A 15,232-nucleotide genomic window follows, 5' to 3' on the forward strand; every position below is an offset into this window, starting at 1 on the left:
AATAAATTAGCAAATTTTCATTGCATTACGTCTATAAGTATCTAGTTTTCGTTACTAGTTTTACATTTTTCATGTTTTCCTATAGAGAAAACATAGTCCATATCAATGACTTTTCCAGTATTCATCTGGAGCTAGCCAACTGAGAGTCTGAACAGAGGAGCAACAAATATTCTACCACAGTATTGGTTTGGGGCTGTTATTTTTCCTTTGAAATGTTACACATAAATTAACAACAGGTAAAAATAACAGTACACTTGTTTCAGCATGTGATTGTGTTCAGCAATGATTATCTTTATTGACTAATTAACATTAAATTACAACCCCAAAAGAGACATTCACCATGATTCATTTGTTCAGAATAGTTCAGAATCAGGGGAGGGTATAGCTCAGTGGTAGAGGACATGCTTAGCATGCATGAGGTCCTGGGTTCACTCCCTGGAAACTCCTCCGAAAAAAAAAAAGTTCAGAGTCTGTGGTTACAAACTGGAAATTATGGCTTTTAATGGTGTGATATGCCAGCTCACAGCAGCTGGATGAAAACTAGAAAGCCCTATCATGACCTTCTCCTTCAGGTGTTTTGCTATCAGACAGTCACAGCCAAAATGTAGCATGTGCAGTTGGAAAATGATACCTGGTTCTTCAAGAATTTTGGTGTCTCGTTTGATTTTTCACCTTGCCATGTTGGAAGGTAGTAAGACTGCGGAGGTGCCTAAGATCAGAACTCCTCATTTTAAATCCTCCCTACCCCCAGACCTCTTTCTCTGTCATAACACCTGTGCTTAGTGATACGCTGAGACCGTAATCACCCACATGGCTTCAGCAGGACACATGATCAGTTTCAAAGAAAATGCTTTGAAATAGGGTCCACTCACCTTTGAGGCTGGAAGGGGTGGTTTTATTTACTTTCTGGTGGGAAGCTATCTACTTTAGAGAAGAGTTAGAGAATTATCTGGTTTGATTCTAACATCAAAAGTGCAGATATTTGGAAAGTGCCTCTAAGTAACTGGTTATAAGTGATAATGTAAACTGCTAAAATGATATCTTGACTTAAAAACATTAGGTGGTATATTCTAATTAGCAGTGACCACAAATCTTTTTTTAATCAAGCACTGTTTGCAGGAAAGAATGAGTAAAATCTTAATTCTTTTCACTTAGTAAAGAAATTTTTTCAACCATATTTGGAAATTACTAATTTTTGTTTGTTAGTCAAACTCAGTTGTCCTTATATTACTCTGCCATAGCAAAACAAAACAAAGAAAAATTCCAGTATGAGTTTCTCTAATAGTAAGTGTAAGGTTCCTTATCAATAATTAAGGGAGCCAAGATAGCTCAAATATTAAGAACTGAGGTTTCTAAAGCTTTTTTTCTAAAAGCAATATGGGCTAATTCAATAACTAACTTCTTTTGGTTGCTACCATATATACAATTACTGTTGTATGTATTCCTATTACCACTATCACTATGAAATTATACTCATATTCAGGTCCCCTGGGTCCAGAAACAGCAATGCGTATTTTTAAATACTTTTAAAAGAAGACTAACTAGCATTCATTAGACACATTGATCTCAAACATGAAATTCTATTTTACTTTGTTACAAAGCATGAATCTGAAAAGACTATTTTTTAAAAGCTGTGATGACAATGACATAACCAATCTAATTAAAAAGTTGGGGGGCAAAGTTTCAAATACTCATGATTTTGAGAACACAACAATAAATTCCCTAATAGCTGCCTAGGTTTATTCAGGGGGTTGGGGAGATTTAAATATTTAAATCTGTATATCCTTTACGTTTAAAATGCTTCTATTAATAAAGTATAAAACCAGGACTCACGGCCACTGAGAATCAACTTGGCCCCAGTGGGACAGCTTCAGAAGCTCTCCCCCACACATACAGTACTCAGTGAGGGTGGACAGCTGACAAATCCGCCAGTGGAGAGCAGTAGTCCCACACTGTAATACACAACCAAATGCCCGTGACTGTGTTGAATAAAACTTGATTTACAAAAACAGGCAATGGGCTGGCTTTGGCCCGAGGGCCACAGTTTGCTCCTCCATGTTCTGTACAGATGGTGCCTCTCTGAAAACGGCAAAGCGCTTCTCAAAGTTCTCGCCAGAGTAATGCCCACTCACAGTCTACAGGGTACTCTTGACAGCAGGTCCGGAGCCATGGCGGAAGAAGCCCGCGAGACCTGAGGGGTTGCTCTTGACGACCCACAGCTGCCAATCAGCATGATCAGAAATTGAGAGGAGCCTGGAAGGGCCTGTTCTATTTTGCTGGGAAGCACAAGCATCTAGCTGTTGTCGGTTTTTGCTAATCTAGGAGTGATAATCAGGAGCTGAGGATAATGGCCATTCTGGCGCTGAGGTGGCCTGTGCAGATGCAGAGAAACAGAATAAATTAGGGATAATAAGGGACCTCAATAGCCTTAAAGGGCCAGCGCAGCTTCCAAGGCACTAAATGTTAAGTCAGCACTAAGGAATTCAATACTCAAGCAATCGGAATGATCAACTCAGCCTGTGGCTAAAAGCCAGGAAAAACCAAACAGATAAAAGTTGGGAGAGCAGCAACAGCTAAGAATCACAGGATTCCCTCCAGGTAGCGGAGAACTTACCCAATCATCTTAGCCAGCCATTTCATATTAACAGTGGGGGAAACAAGACCCAGAGAGGGAGAGAGCACTTGCTCAGCTAGTTTATGAAAGAATCACCCAATCTCAGCCATTTTGATTTCCAATCTGTTATTTTCCCCTACAGAATCTGAATTTAAAGGAGGGGGTGGTCACTAATCACATAAACACCCATGTCATGACATTATGACAAGTAAGTTACCTGGCTATTCTTAAAGGCAAGTTTCCTGTTGGGGTATAAATGGTGCCAGAGAACATCTGAAATTTACTGAAGGGAAGAGAATGTATCCCATCACTGGTTTAATGTAGCTGACAAAAACTGTATGGGATAAAGCATTAAATGGCCATCTTCCCACGAGTATAAATGCTGGTCTCTCATATTGTATGATAACATGGCAAGAACAGACTGGGAAGTTCTTAAATTGAAATTGGCATTGATCTGTTTCCCTCCTAACAAATCAAAAGCAAATGTTATCCTCATATCTTTGGTGTCCGTGACATAGAGGATCCCTTGGGCAATGAAGGCATTGCCGGCCTTGGATTTGGGGTACGTGGTGTTGACGTGCTGCACCACAGAGAAGGTCCTCTCGTCCAGCTGTGCTACAAGGATGCTCGAGCCATCCACGCTGGAAGCATAGATAATCCAAAGGCCCTTTTCATCTACAGCTAAATTGAAGTATGTCTTGGAATTTGCAAAGAGGTATTTTCGATCAAAATATAAGGCGTTTTCAAGCTTCAGAGTTTGGGATGTTTCTTTGCCAAATTCAAATCTGAAATGTGTAAAAAAGTAGGTGTGAGTCACCATTTTCAGTGGATAAGGGTGGTTCTTCAGGCTCCTCCATTATATTGGGGTGGGGCCTGGGAGTCTGCATTTCTAGTGGGTTCCCAGGTCACGCCCATTCTCCTGGTCCTGCTCCAGTGCTATGGGCAGCAGGGGTGTAAAGGACGGTGACTACATCTAAGTGCGACCTCAGTAAAATTCCTTATCCTTCTGAATCCTCAGGTGTTTGCTGACCTCCTGAAATGCCCTCTCAAAGCTTCAAGGGGCCTTAAAAGGAGGAACTAGTCCACTGCTTTCATTTTATGAATGAGAAAAGACGTGACTGGCCCAGGAATACAGAGAAGTGGCAGAGCCAGAGTTTAAACTCAGGCTTCTGACCTCCAAGTTTGGGGGTTCTTCCTTTACTCTAAGCTGGAGTTTTCAGACAAAAATTTCACAGCAGTCTCCATGAAGGAAGTCAGGAGCTGAGAAGCAAAGTAGCTAAGTCATGGCTGTAAAGTCATTTGTCTTGTCTGGTAAGTGACTGGATCAAAGAAGCGATGGCATGGGACCCCATGGCCCTCAGCCCCCCTGAGGCTATCTGATTTGGCAGACTCCAAATTTAGATGGATTACCAAAGTGGATTCTGAGTCCATTGCAGGAATGAAAATTCAGGGACTTGAGAGAAGAAAAGCACTAGAGGGCGCCATTGAGACACAGAAGAAACGCAAAGGGTATGAAGCAGCAGGAATGCACCGGAGCGTAACGAACCCTTAAGAAACTCTGAAGCAAGCTGGAAAAGAACCTAAAGACGAGTGAGGGCTAGAGACAGCCCCGCTCGCCCATCTCAGCTCTCGGGGTTCTCCTTACTCCGAATGCCCGGGATTCAGGACTCCCATTGAGTCCCTTTCCGGTCCTGGCACCTCCAGCTACATTCCTGGATAAGGCTTGTCTCTCCCAGCAAAACAGGGTCTAATTCTAGGCTGCCTCTCCTTCTCCTCCAGCCTTTGGCCTGGGCTGGAGTAGAGCCCCGGCCCGGGTCTCCTAACCAGTGCCTCATGCAAGCTTAGTGTCATTAGAGGCCACTCTTTCTTAGGGTGGCCAATCCTCCTCTGGGGCTCATTCAGCCCTGAACTCCCCTCCCAGCACCCCATGTAACAGCAGGCCTAGATAAAGATAAGCTGGGAGGCTTACTTCTCTCTGGCTCTGGCTACTCTTGGGTCCAGACCAGCCATAAATGCAGATATGGGGTCACTCGGCATGGCCTGTGGTCCAGCAAACCCTGACTGCCCTTGGGCTGTGTGCCAGGCCCTGGGGACAGAAAGTTGGTGGAACCACAGTCCCTTCCGCTAAGTAACCGAAGGGTAACTAAAACGCCACACAGCAGGTGCCGGCTGGGATGCATGGGAAGGTGCTGCAGGGGCAGGGAGGAGGGCGGCTGGGACCCTGAGTGACTCACCTCACGATGGTGTTGGAGCCTCCTTTGTGGTAGTAGAGAGAGTTGTTGTGGACCGTGTGCCCGCAGCCGTGGAAATAATACGGGAGGTGGATGAGTGTGTAACTGCCGTTCAGCAGTGAGGGCTGGTCTTCGAATTCCTTCACCCTGATGCCTGCAGGAAGGAAGCCAGGGAGAGGCAATCAGAGCTTGGCAGTGAGTCAGGTGAGGAAGGTAAAAGGAGGGAAGTTGAGAGTGAGATGTCCTGTAAGGGTCCTTGCTTCAAGAGTCCCAAACTCCCAAACTCAAAGGTCAATTCTCTTCTATGTATTCCTGAACTGTCCTTTGAACATCGTAGCCACGGAGTTGGTTTTGCTCCTCCCAGGAAAACAGTATCACCCCCTCCCATAGAATTTTCTCTCAAACTGACCTAGGCAGAAATCAGGAAGAGCAAACACTGGGCATTTGTGCCGGCACCTCCTGCCCCCCATGGCAGCCATGCTGACTCACCAACTTCCTTTTTCCTTTTGAGCCACAGAATCCTCAGCTGGTCACCTGGGCAGTTACCACTCGCTGACAAGTGAGCCTTGATGAAGCCCCGTATACCAGTTACTGCTCTGACCAGTGGGTACGGCTTGGCCTCTCCTGGAATGGGGCCACTGCTCCCACTGTGGGCAATCCCTGACCACCTCCCTCTGGGGCAGCATGACTAGGCTTGTGCTCTGATGCAGCAGACCTGCCAGATGGCCCTTACCCCCTCCCCTGGGCTATCTCCCCACAGACATCTGAGACAGCTGCTTAAAGTACTCCCCTTAAAGGGAAAAGATAGCCCATGCAAAAAGAATGGGCCTCTGACATTTCTTCCAGATCATGGTTTTGGGGTTTATGAAGCCATCAGTCGTAACGCTCTTTTGTTTCCTTCTGGATACTTTGCCAAAAATTGGATAAGCCACACAGAGGGGTGCCCTGGTCATGTCCCTGTCACCTGAACTGCAAGGCTTGTCACCAGTGTGCTCAACTGAGATAAGTATTCCGCCTACTCATTTGGGCTTTCTAAAATGAAGAGCAATTCTGTTACGTCCATTAGCAGGGATTTCAGACACACAAGGGGGATAAGCTTGAAGGGAGGTAACAGATGGAAGACACAATGACAACACAGATAGGGGTCATCTGCCAAGTGAAAGCACCTGAAAAATGTTCAGTCACCCAGATCCGTTCATCACTCTTGTTAGCAGACTCTCTGATCCAAGTCCCAAAGGTCTCTTTAACTTTTAACACCTGTGTTGGATTTCCAATGGACTTGATCGTGGATTCTACTGGAAGAAGAGAACGTTTCTCACCCACCAATTATGACTTAAAGGAATGTGGTTTCTGAATTTCAAAACAGGACGCTTTGTCTCTGTACCTGCTTGTGGGTGTTCACTGACTTTCTCACCAGCTTTTCCAACCAAGGAATCATCGTTAGGTATCGCACACGTCTCACCTAAGAAACAACAGTCATCAGAGCAAATGCAGCTGGCACAGTGAGACTTGTCTAACTTCATAAACTGGTGCTTTCCCCCACCTCACTCCAGACTCCAGGCCCAGGAGCATCCCTTACAATAGGGATGTAAGTTGTTGCTTTTAAGCAACATCACACACTCTCAGTTTCTTCCCCCTGCTTGGTGAATTCCCAGAAAGAGTTCCATGACCACAGCTGCTAAGGTAGTACGACCTAAAGAGGATGTCAGTCAAAGGAAAAAGTTGCCGGGGTCAGCCATCCAAGTCCTCAGCAACCTGGGGGAAAGAGAGGCTTACGGGCACGTTCCTGGCCTCTCTGAGCAGATGGGATCACCAGCACAGTTTGTATTTTTTCTGGAGAGATTTTCACTTTCAGGGAAACTGACAGGGAGAAGTGAGGGAGCAGCCTCATGATGGGGTGGTCCACTGGAGCAGAATCTCAGAGAAGGAGCCTAGAGGCAGCCAGGCCCAGAGATGTTTGAGCCCCTCCCTGCCATTTCCCACCTGTCTCTCTGCTTGAAGGCCTGTGGGACCCAGGTCGTTGAGGGCTGCCTGATTCCCTGCTGGCTTGAGGCTAGACCTGAGTTAGAATTCACCCGCCTTGGCTTGTCACCGTTCTCCTCAGTGTTTAGTTCAGACCTTTGGTGGAGAGGTGGCTTGGGGTGGCAGAAGCAGGACAGGAGACAGAAAGGAGGAACATGGCCAGTGAGAGGGGGTGGGCTGGCTCGGGGGGAAGGACCCCCCTCCTGGGGATCAGGCTTTCTGGGAAAGGTGAGGCTCACTTCCCTGGACAAATTCTGAGGGTTTCAAATCACCTTGCAGTTGCTAGATAAAAAGAAGCATCTCCACGGTCACTAGGGAAACTCCCAGAACAAACTAGAAGGGTTTCTTTATCAGTACGATAAGGGAGAAGGACCCTCCGGTGCCTCTAATCTTGTAGCTGGACGAGCCTGTGTCTCTGAAGTCCTCCATCGCCCGAAGAGGTCTGTTAGATCCCCCATGTGCAACACTGCTGCCCTGAGTTTCACCTGGAGTTTCCACTAGGGGCTTGGGGTTCACACAAGAAAGGGACAGAGAGACCCTCCTGTTCTGAGGAAAAGATCCTCATTAATTTGTGTTCTGCTTCTAAAGCTGTGGAGGCAGGAGGGGAGGTTGAAGAAATGGACTCTGAGCAGGAGAGAGGCCAAGTCCAGATGCAGGATGCCTGGCAACGAGGACTCATTTCTAGGAGGCAGCGTGGAAGACACTGGCCTCTCATTTAAAGCAGTTTTCACAACTCTGGGGCCCGACCTCTGCAGACCAGCCTCAGTGGACAGGCTAGGCGGAGGAGAGCACCTCTCCAGCCCCCCGCAGTCTCGTTCACTGGCGGAAAGAGCCTCTGGCAAACTAGAATTCTGCCAAAGTGGGGTCAGACCTCCCCTTCTCTCAGGCCCAGGCCCCGCTCACAGTCTGGGGAGCTGAACCGAGGGCTGATGCAAATGGAGGGGGGCGCTGAACCCAGAGAAGGAGCAGCTCCCCTGTGATTTAATGTCCTGCTGGGCAGGATGATAGTCACGCTCTATTTACTGGGAGTGGGGTAGGGGGGCGATACCTTTGAAAGCTCAGATTTACCCATTCTGACAGCTGAGTGTGTGCCCCCAAAATGTCTTCCAGAAAGGACAGTGCAACAAACAGAACTAAAGATTGTTTAGGAAAGTGGCAGTGAAATCCACAGCAACTGAGAAAGAAACTCTAGTCAGGACCCTATTCTCTGATGCGGGAAGAAAGGCATCAAGCTGTGTCTTCTCACGGCCTAAGTTAGGTGAACAAGTCCCTGGCCACCACTGTGGGGAGAAGTTCCAGTTTCCCATTAATATGGCCCTTGATTTCCAGTTAGCTTTCAACACTGTGGCCACCTGCCCTCGGCTGGCTTATTCTCAAAGTGTGAATTTCCATCTCCGGAAAAAGAAGATGCCCTAAGCAGGGACTTTACAGGCAGGCAGACCTGGGTTTGAATCCTAGCTCTTGTCACTCATCCACTAAGTGACCCCATTGGGCAGGCTGTGTAGCTCCCTGGGGTTTCAGTTTTGATCTGGTAAATTGGTAACAATGTGACTCCTATGTTATAGGACTGTTGTAGAATTAAATGAACTAAACACTTAGCGCTGTGCCTGGAACACTGTTAGCACTCAGATGTTAGTGGTGGGGATGGTGGTACTGGGGTGTGTGTGTGGGAGTTAGCCAATCCAGTGCCCCCGGTGCCTCTGTCTCCCTGGCATCCCTCCAGGGATGGTGGACCTGGCAAGGAAGAGTGACTGGTGGTAAGTAAGACAGATGGGGAAGGCTGGGAGGCCCCATTCTAAACCTGCCACCAGTCCTCATCCCCAGGCTGACTGCTTGGGCCTCCCAGGAGTGTGTGTCAAAGGGAACACTCGCTCCAGGCAAAATCTCCTTCTATTTAAAAAAATATCTGGTGGTGAATCCAGAGAGTTTGGGATCATTAACTGAAGAGGTGGGTCCCCGGGGCAGGGGTGGGTGACCTGGGCACTGGCCGTTGAACATGTTTGGTTGCCGAGGGCCTTTGGATCTTCTGCTTCCAGGGGGCCCTGGGGGACCTGGAGGGCCTGGGGGCCCAGGTGGGCCTGGTGGGCCAGGTGGGCCTTGATCACCTTTGGCGCCTGGAGAAAGAGAGAGAGAAGAAGGGGAGGGGGAATTGATTAAAGAGCTACAAGCAGAGATGGGTTTCACACAAGGTGGGGGAGAGGCCAGCGATCACCCCCAGGGAATCGCTGAGTCCCCTTCCCAAGCTCGCTGTCCTCGCGCTCAGAGGGAGGGCCCATAGTAGGGCTCGAGTTCCAACCACGGGCCAGGATCTGTGGGAGGGACTTTCCACATCTCCTCCCCAGCATTCCTCCCGACCACTCTGTGAGATAGTGTGAGTAGCCCCTCAATGACCCGAGTCTCAGGGGGTCCAGTGCTTTGCCCCAAGTCACCGGTGGAGTGGAGCCTGTCCCATGTTGGTAGAGCTCAATGCTGACTGCTTACCAGAATCCTCCAAGGAGCTCAGATACAATTCTAATGCTTGGGTCCCACCCCACATCAGTTAGATCGAAATGTGGGGGGAAGCCAGTCATCTGTATTTTTTAAAGCCTCCTAAGATGCTTGCAGGTGTGAGAAGCACTGCTCTGCAGAGCAGAAGAAATCAGGGGCTCCCGTCCAGCTTTGTGACCTTGGGCAGGCAGCTTAACCCTCTGAGTCTGTTTCTTCATTTCCAGATGAAGGCTCATACTCCCTGTCCTGCCCTGTGAGACTCCGCTTGGCTCATCGGTGTGAGTGCTCTGACAGTTGAACTCCCTACACATCAGCAGGTGGAATCCCTTCACACCTCTAGCTTCAGGTGGCTGGTGTGGGGGCAGCCCTTTGCAGGGGCCACTGGTTCCGGAAACTTTCATAAAGATGCTGCTAGGCTGGGATGTTCGACCCTTTGGTTCTACCCTCCCTTCCTGGGATGACTGGTGATCTAAGATCTCTTTATCTGTCTCTTCTCAGCCGCACCAAACAAGACTTTTAGTCACTTTAGAATGGGCAAGCAGGGCTCACAGAGGCTAGGGGTGGGTCGAAGCCCACGCCGGAAGGGGCAGAGATCTCTAGGCAGGGCAGACACAATCCAGCCCTCCTATTCCTTCTCTGCTTTCCAGCCAGGGGACACACTCAGCTCTGGCCTGGCCTCTGCAATGGGTGTTCACTCCGAGATGTCGCTTTCCTGAATGGTTTGTGGTCACCCTCACGTGTTTGGTGGTCTGGGGGAGTGTGGTGTTCTGGATGTGTAGAATTCTCCCATAACTAAGTATAACATGATCTTATATTTTCAGAGCATAGTCACATAAATGTGATCTTGTCAAAACACTTCTTAAATTGTATGTATTTTGCACAGCAGCGTTCCTGCTTGTGGAACAAAGGATGCTAAACCTAATTTGATCTTTCCTTGCTGCTTTGGTCTTAGCACAGTGCCTGGCAAATAGGAGGCACTCAATTTTGGATGGCTGGAGGGGCAACTGATTCAGGGTCATTATTCTGAGCATCCATCATCCTAGCTTTTTGAGGACAGATGTCATGTCTTACTCATTTCTATATTCCTATTTCCAGCTACTGGCAAAGCCCCTAATTCATACATGGTGTCCTCTGATATTCAAAAACTGCTTATTGAATAAATTAATAGGATAGTAACGTTTTTATGATATAAATGGTCTCCAAGGCACTATGCTTTTAAAATTCTTCTGCCTCTTCCTCCTCCATAGCTATCAGCCAGCATCTACTCTCTCCACCATGTAATTGTCTTTCTGAGGTATGCTGAGCCCCCACCTCCTCCCCCATAGACACCAACTATCTGCTTTTAACCTGGGCTGGAAACCAGAAAAAGATCAGCAACCATATCTGCCTCAATTCCATGTCAAAAGTTTTAGGATAAGGGCCTGAGGGTGACCCTACCTCGACGGAAGAAAATGCCTGTGCTTTCTGTCTGCTGTCCTCGGAGGGATCTGAAATTGCTTGCTTACTTGTCCTTTTCTATATTGTGCTGGATTTAATAGCTCTTTGGAAAAAGGAAGCTTCCTTCATCCTAATTCCATCCAACCATGACACTTAGACCTTAGAACTATCTAAGCTACTTTTGCTTAGATATCAGATTTGGTCTCGCCAACATCGGGGTTACATGCAGTTTTCTTCTTGTTGCAAGCACAGAACTCTAAAACATGTGGCGAAACCGATGGGCACAGAAGGCAGACAAGCAGAGAAGACATGGAGGAGCCTTTGTACTAAAAACCGGAGCCATTTCTGGGCGAATTCACCCTGTGACAGAGCCCGAGCAGCAGCCCCTTACCTGTGGTGAGCACATCGTTGGATACGTCCCCTTTGTCCCCTTTGTCCCCCTTCTGCCCTGCTGGTCCCTCGTTTCCAGGCATGCCCAGCTCACCAGGGTCTCCCTTTTCCCCTGGAGTTCCTGTGGCTCCAGGTGGCCCTGAGGGAAAAAAGACTTATTAGCTTGTTGTGCAGGGAATTCTGGATCTCTACTTTCTCATATTGTACTTCGTAAAGGTGGAGCAAATTCAGAAACCAAATCCATCACACTTCATAACCATTTTAGGCCAGCAGTGTGGTATAAATTCATGAAAGAATAGTCATTCTAGGTGGTTCTGTTGAATTTGTTTAGAGACATCTGGCTGGGCCAACAGGTTGAAAGAGGAGTCAACCATGAGAGGGCCAATCACGGCAAGAGCAGAGACAAGGTAAGGCCTTAGCAGAGTCTGCGCCCCGCCCCGCCCCCACCCTGCAGGGAGCGGGGGTCGTCCCGCACTGTGAGGCTGGGTGTGGTCACCTGTGTCATTTGGTGTATTCCTCACAACATATTGGAGCGGTAGGCTGGTCAGTTACCCTTATTCTCATTTTACAGAAGTTGGAACTAAGGCCTAGAGGGGCTACAACCAGTGCTGCTAAGTGAGCAGCACACATCTTAATTCCATCTCCCAGACCCTTTTCTCTGACATTTCAAGGCAAAATACTTTTAATCAAAATAGCAAAACAGGTGAAGTTGCTTTAGGACAAGCATTACATTACGAGGGATGGTGCTGGTGTGAACCAAACGTAATGAATGAAATGTGTCTCTGCTCAGAGGAGGCACCCCTATGGGAGCTGCAGTCCTGCCACCAGACACAGTGAGGAAGAGGCCAGATCTACGCAGTGACTCATCTCAGCTTGGGCTAAGGGCAGAACAGCGTTCTGATCCCTGGGAGAAAGGAAGCAAACTATGTGCACAACGTGACTGCCGGGGCTCACTGCTGGCAGGCAGTTTCCAGACAGCAGCACAGGGTGGGGGTACACAAACAAAGCCCAGCAATTTCGCTGAGGTGAGGAGACAAAAACTAGAGTTTGGGGAGGCAGAGGTGGCTGGAGTTCGTGAGACAGGATACGGGAGAGGAGGTAGTTGTGTAGAAGGAGAGCTGGCAGACTTGAGAGAGGCTTCCTTGAGTCTTTGGCTGAACAGTCGTCTCTGCAGGGAGAAATGCTACACGGCAGGGAAAAGGATGAACAGAGAGCCGTTTGTTGCTCAGCTCTCAGAGCTTGCACAGGGCGGGGATCTCATTCCCACCGGTCAAGGCAGAGTGCTCTCAGAATGTGGTGAGGTGTGGGAGAGAGTCCTTGGAAAGTCCTGTCTCAGGAGTGAGGCTGTATTAGCCCAAGAGTCCAGGCTGCTGTGGAGCCATTGCAACAAAGCTTAGAAGTAAGCTTCAGAAGGACTGAGATGAGCAGTAGCTAGTTTAACTGCCTACCAGAATAGTCCCGAATTTGAATCAGCTAGTCAATGCAATGCAGCCTATGAACAGTTTAAGAAAGAAAAAAACCCACATGATCATCTTGATGGATGCAGAAAAGACATTTGATAAATTTCAACACTTATTCTTAAGGAAAATTCTCATCAACCTAGGAACAGACGGAAACTGCCTCAATCTGAAAAGGGGCTTCTATGAAAATACCTACAGCTAACGTCATTCTTAATGACAGAAGGCTAAACGCTTTCCCCCTAAGATCAGGAATAAGACAAGGGTACATACTCTCGTCACTTTTTTTTGACTACACTGTACTGAAGGTCCTAGCCACTGCTATGAAGCGAAGGAAAAAGAAACAAAGGCAAACAGATAGGAAAGAATGAATTGAAATCGTCTTCATTTGCAGATGACATGGGCAGTTTATGAAGAACATCTATAAAAAAGCTACTAGAACTTGTGAGCACCTAGGGACACGGTGGCCCTGAGGCGGAAAGTGATTGCCTAATATTGTGCAAAGGTCTTGCCAGATATGGGTCAGTTAACAAGATACCCTATTGTGGGGGCCATTTGCTCATTTTGACAAGAGCCTCCTGGAGATATTGCTCAATAGAGAGATTGTTCAAAGTGGTAGAGATTTCAGGCAACAAGGAAGAGCCAGAGGCGTGTTTTAGGGCAAAACTTTACTTCCTCTCAACCTCCATAGACCAAGAGGGCTCAGGGTCCATTGATTTTTCTAATTATCCTGCCAGTCCCATGCCCCTTCTTTCAGGTTCGAGCTAAGGTACAGCTGAGAGACTGCCCATTCACCCCTCTCCCCTGCCCCATCAGCATGGCCCATCCCCATTTTCAAATTGTCATCCTTCTGGCACCGCAACTGTCCTCCCTTCAGCTTTAAAACAAAATTTGAACCCCAGCCCAAACTTCCTACCAGCCCCACAGGGTTCCAATGTAACTGTCCCAAGAGAATCACAGACGTCTTGGTTGGAAGGCACCTTAGAGGTCGTTTAGATTAACCTCCCATCCAGCTCTGAAAGCCTCTCTCCACCACCCAACTGGCTCTTCTCAAGCTCCTTCAGCAACGGGAAGTTTATTATATCACAGCACACCACAGAGGCTGCTGGAACACTCTGCACGGTCATCAAAGGCAATTACTCCCTAAAACATACACCTGGAGCGCTTAGCACCTGTCCTCTACGCCAAGGGAGTGACACATATTCAGAATGGATTCTGCTCTTCCATATTCAAGGGACCCTACACAGACTATCCCAGGGAAGACAGCAGTGTAGGAAAGAATCTTAAAGTGCTGATCACTGTTAGAAAATGTAGGGAACAAAAAAACGTTTGCTAGGTTTTAGCCAACTGTTAAAAAAATAAAAAATTTCAGCAAAAACCATGCAGTTCAACTGCTGATGGAGGTCAGAGGCCCTGGGTTCCCTGCCTCTTCCAGGGGTGACCTTGGGCGTGTTGCGCTGATGGAGTAGCTGGGGACACGTGGACAAGGATGTGAGGAAGAACAGTGGAACCCCTCCACGGTGGGCGCTGGCTCTGCCGTGAATCCAGTCACACAGGGGCAAGGAGTGCCTCTCAGGTGGGGCAAGGCTCATGACAGCACTGCAGTCCTGTCGCCGTGGGTCCTCCCCACCCACAGTCATCAGGACACCTTGCTGGAAAGTGGTTCACTCACTGAAGGAGAGCCCTTCATCAGGGACCTCTGCATGAGAGGACATTCTTTTGTCAGTGTTTTAAATAGGCAATCTGGTGCATTATCTGAAGGACACAAAAGACGAGGACGTTGCCATGGAGTCCAGCCAGCACAAGGCACCAAGTATAACTGGGCCCTTCTAAAGGTGTCGCATGCCCCACATTCAGCAACGCTCAGGGAAACGGTACCTGCTAGTTACTTCAGGGTTTTCTTTTTCAGGCATTTACTCTAGTTACAAAGAGCCTTTCCACATCATCATTTGATTCTCCTTCTTTCCTTTTATCCCTTTCTCTTATGCCTTTTTTTCTCCCTTCAAAAAGGCCAGGTGTGAAATTGGAAAACGTTCATTCTGTAATGCAGCCGCTATACTGCAGCCCGCAAAGGGGCAGGATGTAGAGCTCAAGACACTGAGGACTTTTGCTGACGGATGTATTTTAACTCTCATTTTCCAGCTTTTATTAAGAAAGGGTGGGGGACGTTTAGTCTCCCTGCAGTCTTTGCTATCTTCGACAAAGTTTTTCCTCATCTTGGTTGGCCAGGCACTGGCTGCTGTGCATCAGAAGTACACCCCCACCTCATCAAAATCAGCATCAGAGGACCCGAGTGTGGCACCTTCCATGTCGTCCTGACTCGGCCGTGCACGGTGTGCCCGGGACCCTGGCATGATTCGTCCCATGACTCCTGGCCGGCCTGGAGTCAGCACATTCTGCCCGAGAAGAAAGGCCAGATTCTGCTCACCAGGCTCGTGCACTTGATGTGGCTCTCTTCTGTTTCCCTTCTCCAGTGGCGCCCACTCCAAACAGGCCATTTTCCCAGCTTTCAAGTTTGGGGTTGTGTGATTAGCTGGGGTCAACGCCGTCATCTTCACTGCAGGAGGTGAGGGAGGACATCGTATTTTTGGCAG

The 15,232-nt window shown here is 48.1% G+C and overlaps 1 protein-coding gene across 1 annotated transcript in view; it reads right to left on the reverse strand.

The window, feature by feature from the left end:
- Positions 1-257: 257 nt before the first annotated feature.
- The window catches only part of GLDN (gliomedin), a 55,609-nt gene continuing 40,634 nt past the window's right edge, over positions 258-15,232 (reverse strand). The window contains exons 5-10 of the mRNA XM_032481201.1: positions 11,183-11,320; positions 8,844-8,981; positions 6,230-6,307; positions 6,012-6,137; positions 4,849-4,999; positions 258-3,399 (exon numbers count right to left, since the gene is read on the reverse strand). Coding sequence (XP_032337092.1) covers positions 2,922-3,399; positions 4,849-4,999; positions 6,012-6,137; positions 6,230-6,307; positions 8,844-8,981; positions 11,183-11,320 — 1,109 coding nt within the window. The 3' untranslated portion in view covers positions 258-2,921. The remainder of the gene's footprint in view (positions 3,400-4,848; positions 5,000-6,011; positions 6,138-6,229; positions 6,308-8,843; positions 8,982-11,182; positions 11,321-15,232) is intronic.

The sequence above is a fragment of the Camelus ferus genome, chromosome 6 (genome assembly GCF_009834535.1).
Source record: "Camelus ferus isolate YT-003-E chromosome 6, BCGSAC_Cfer_1.0, whole genome shotgun sequence".
In the NCBI taxonomy this organism is placed as follows: domain Eukaryota; kingdom Metazoa; phylum Chordata; class Mammalia; order Artiodactyla; family Camelidae; genus Camelus; species Camelus ferus.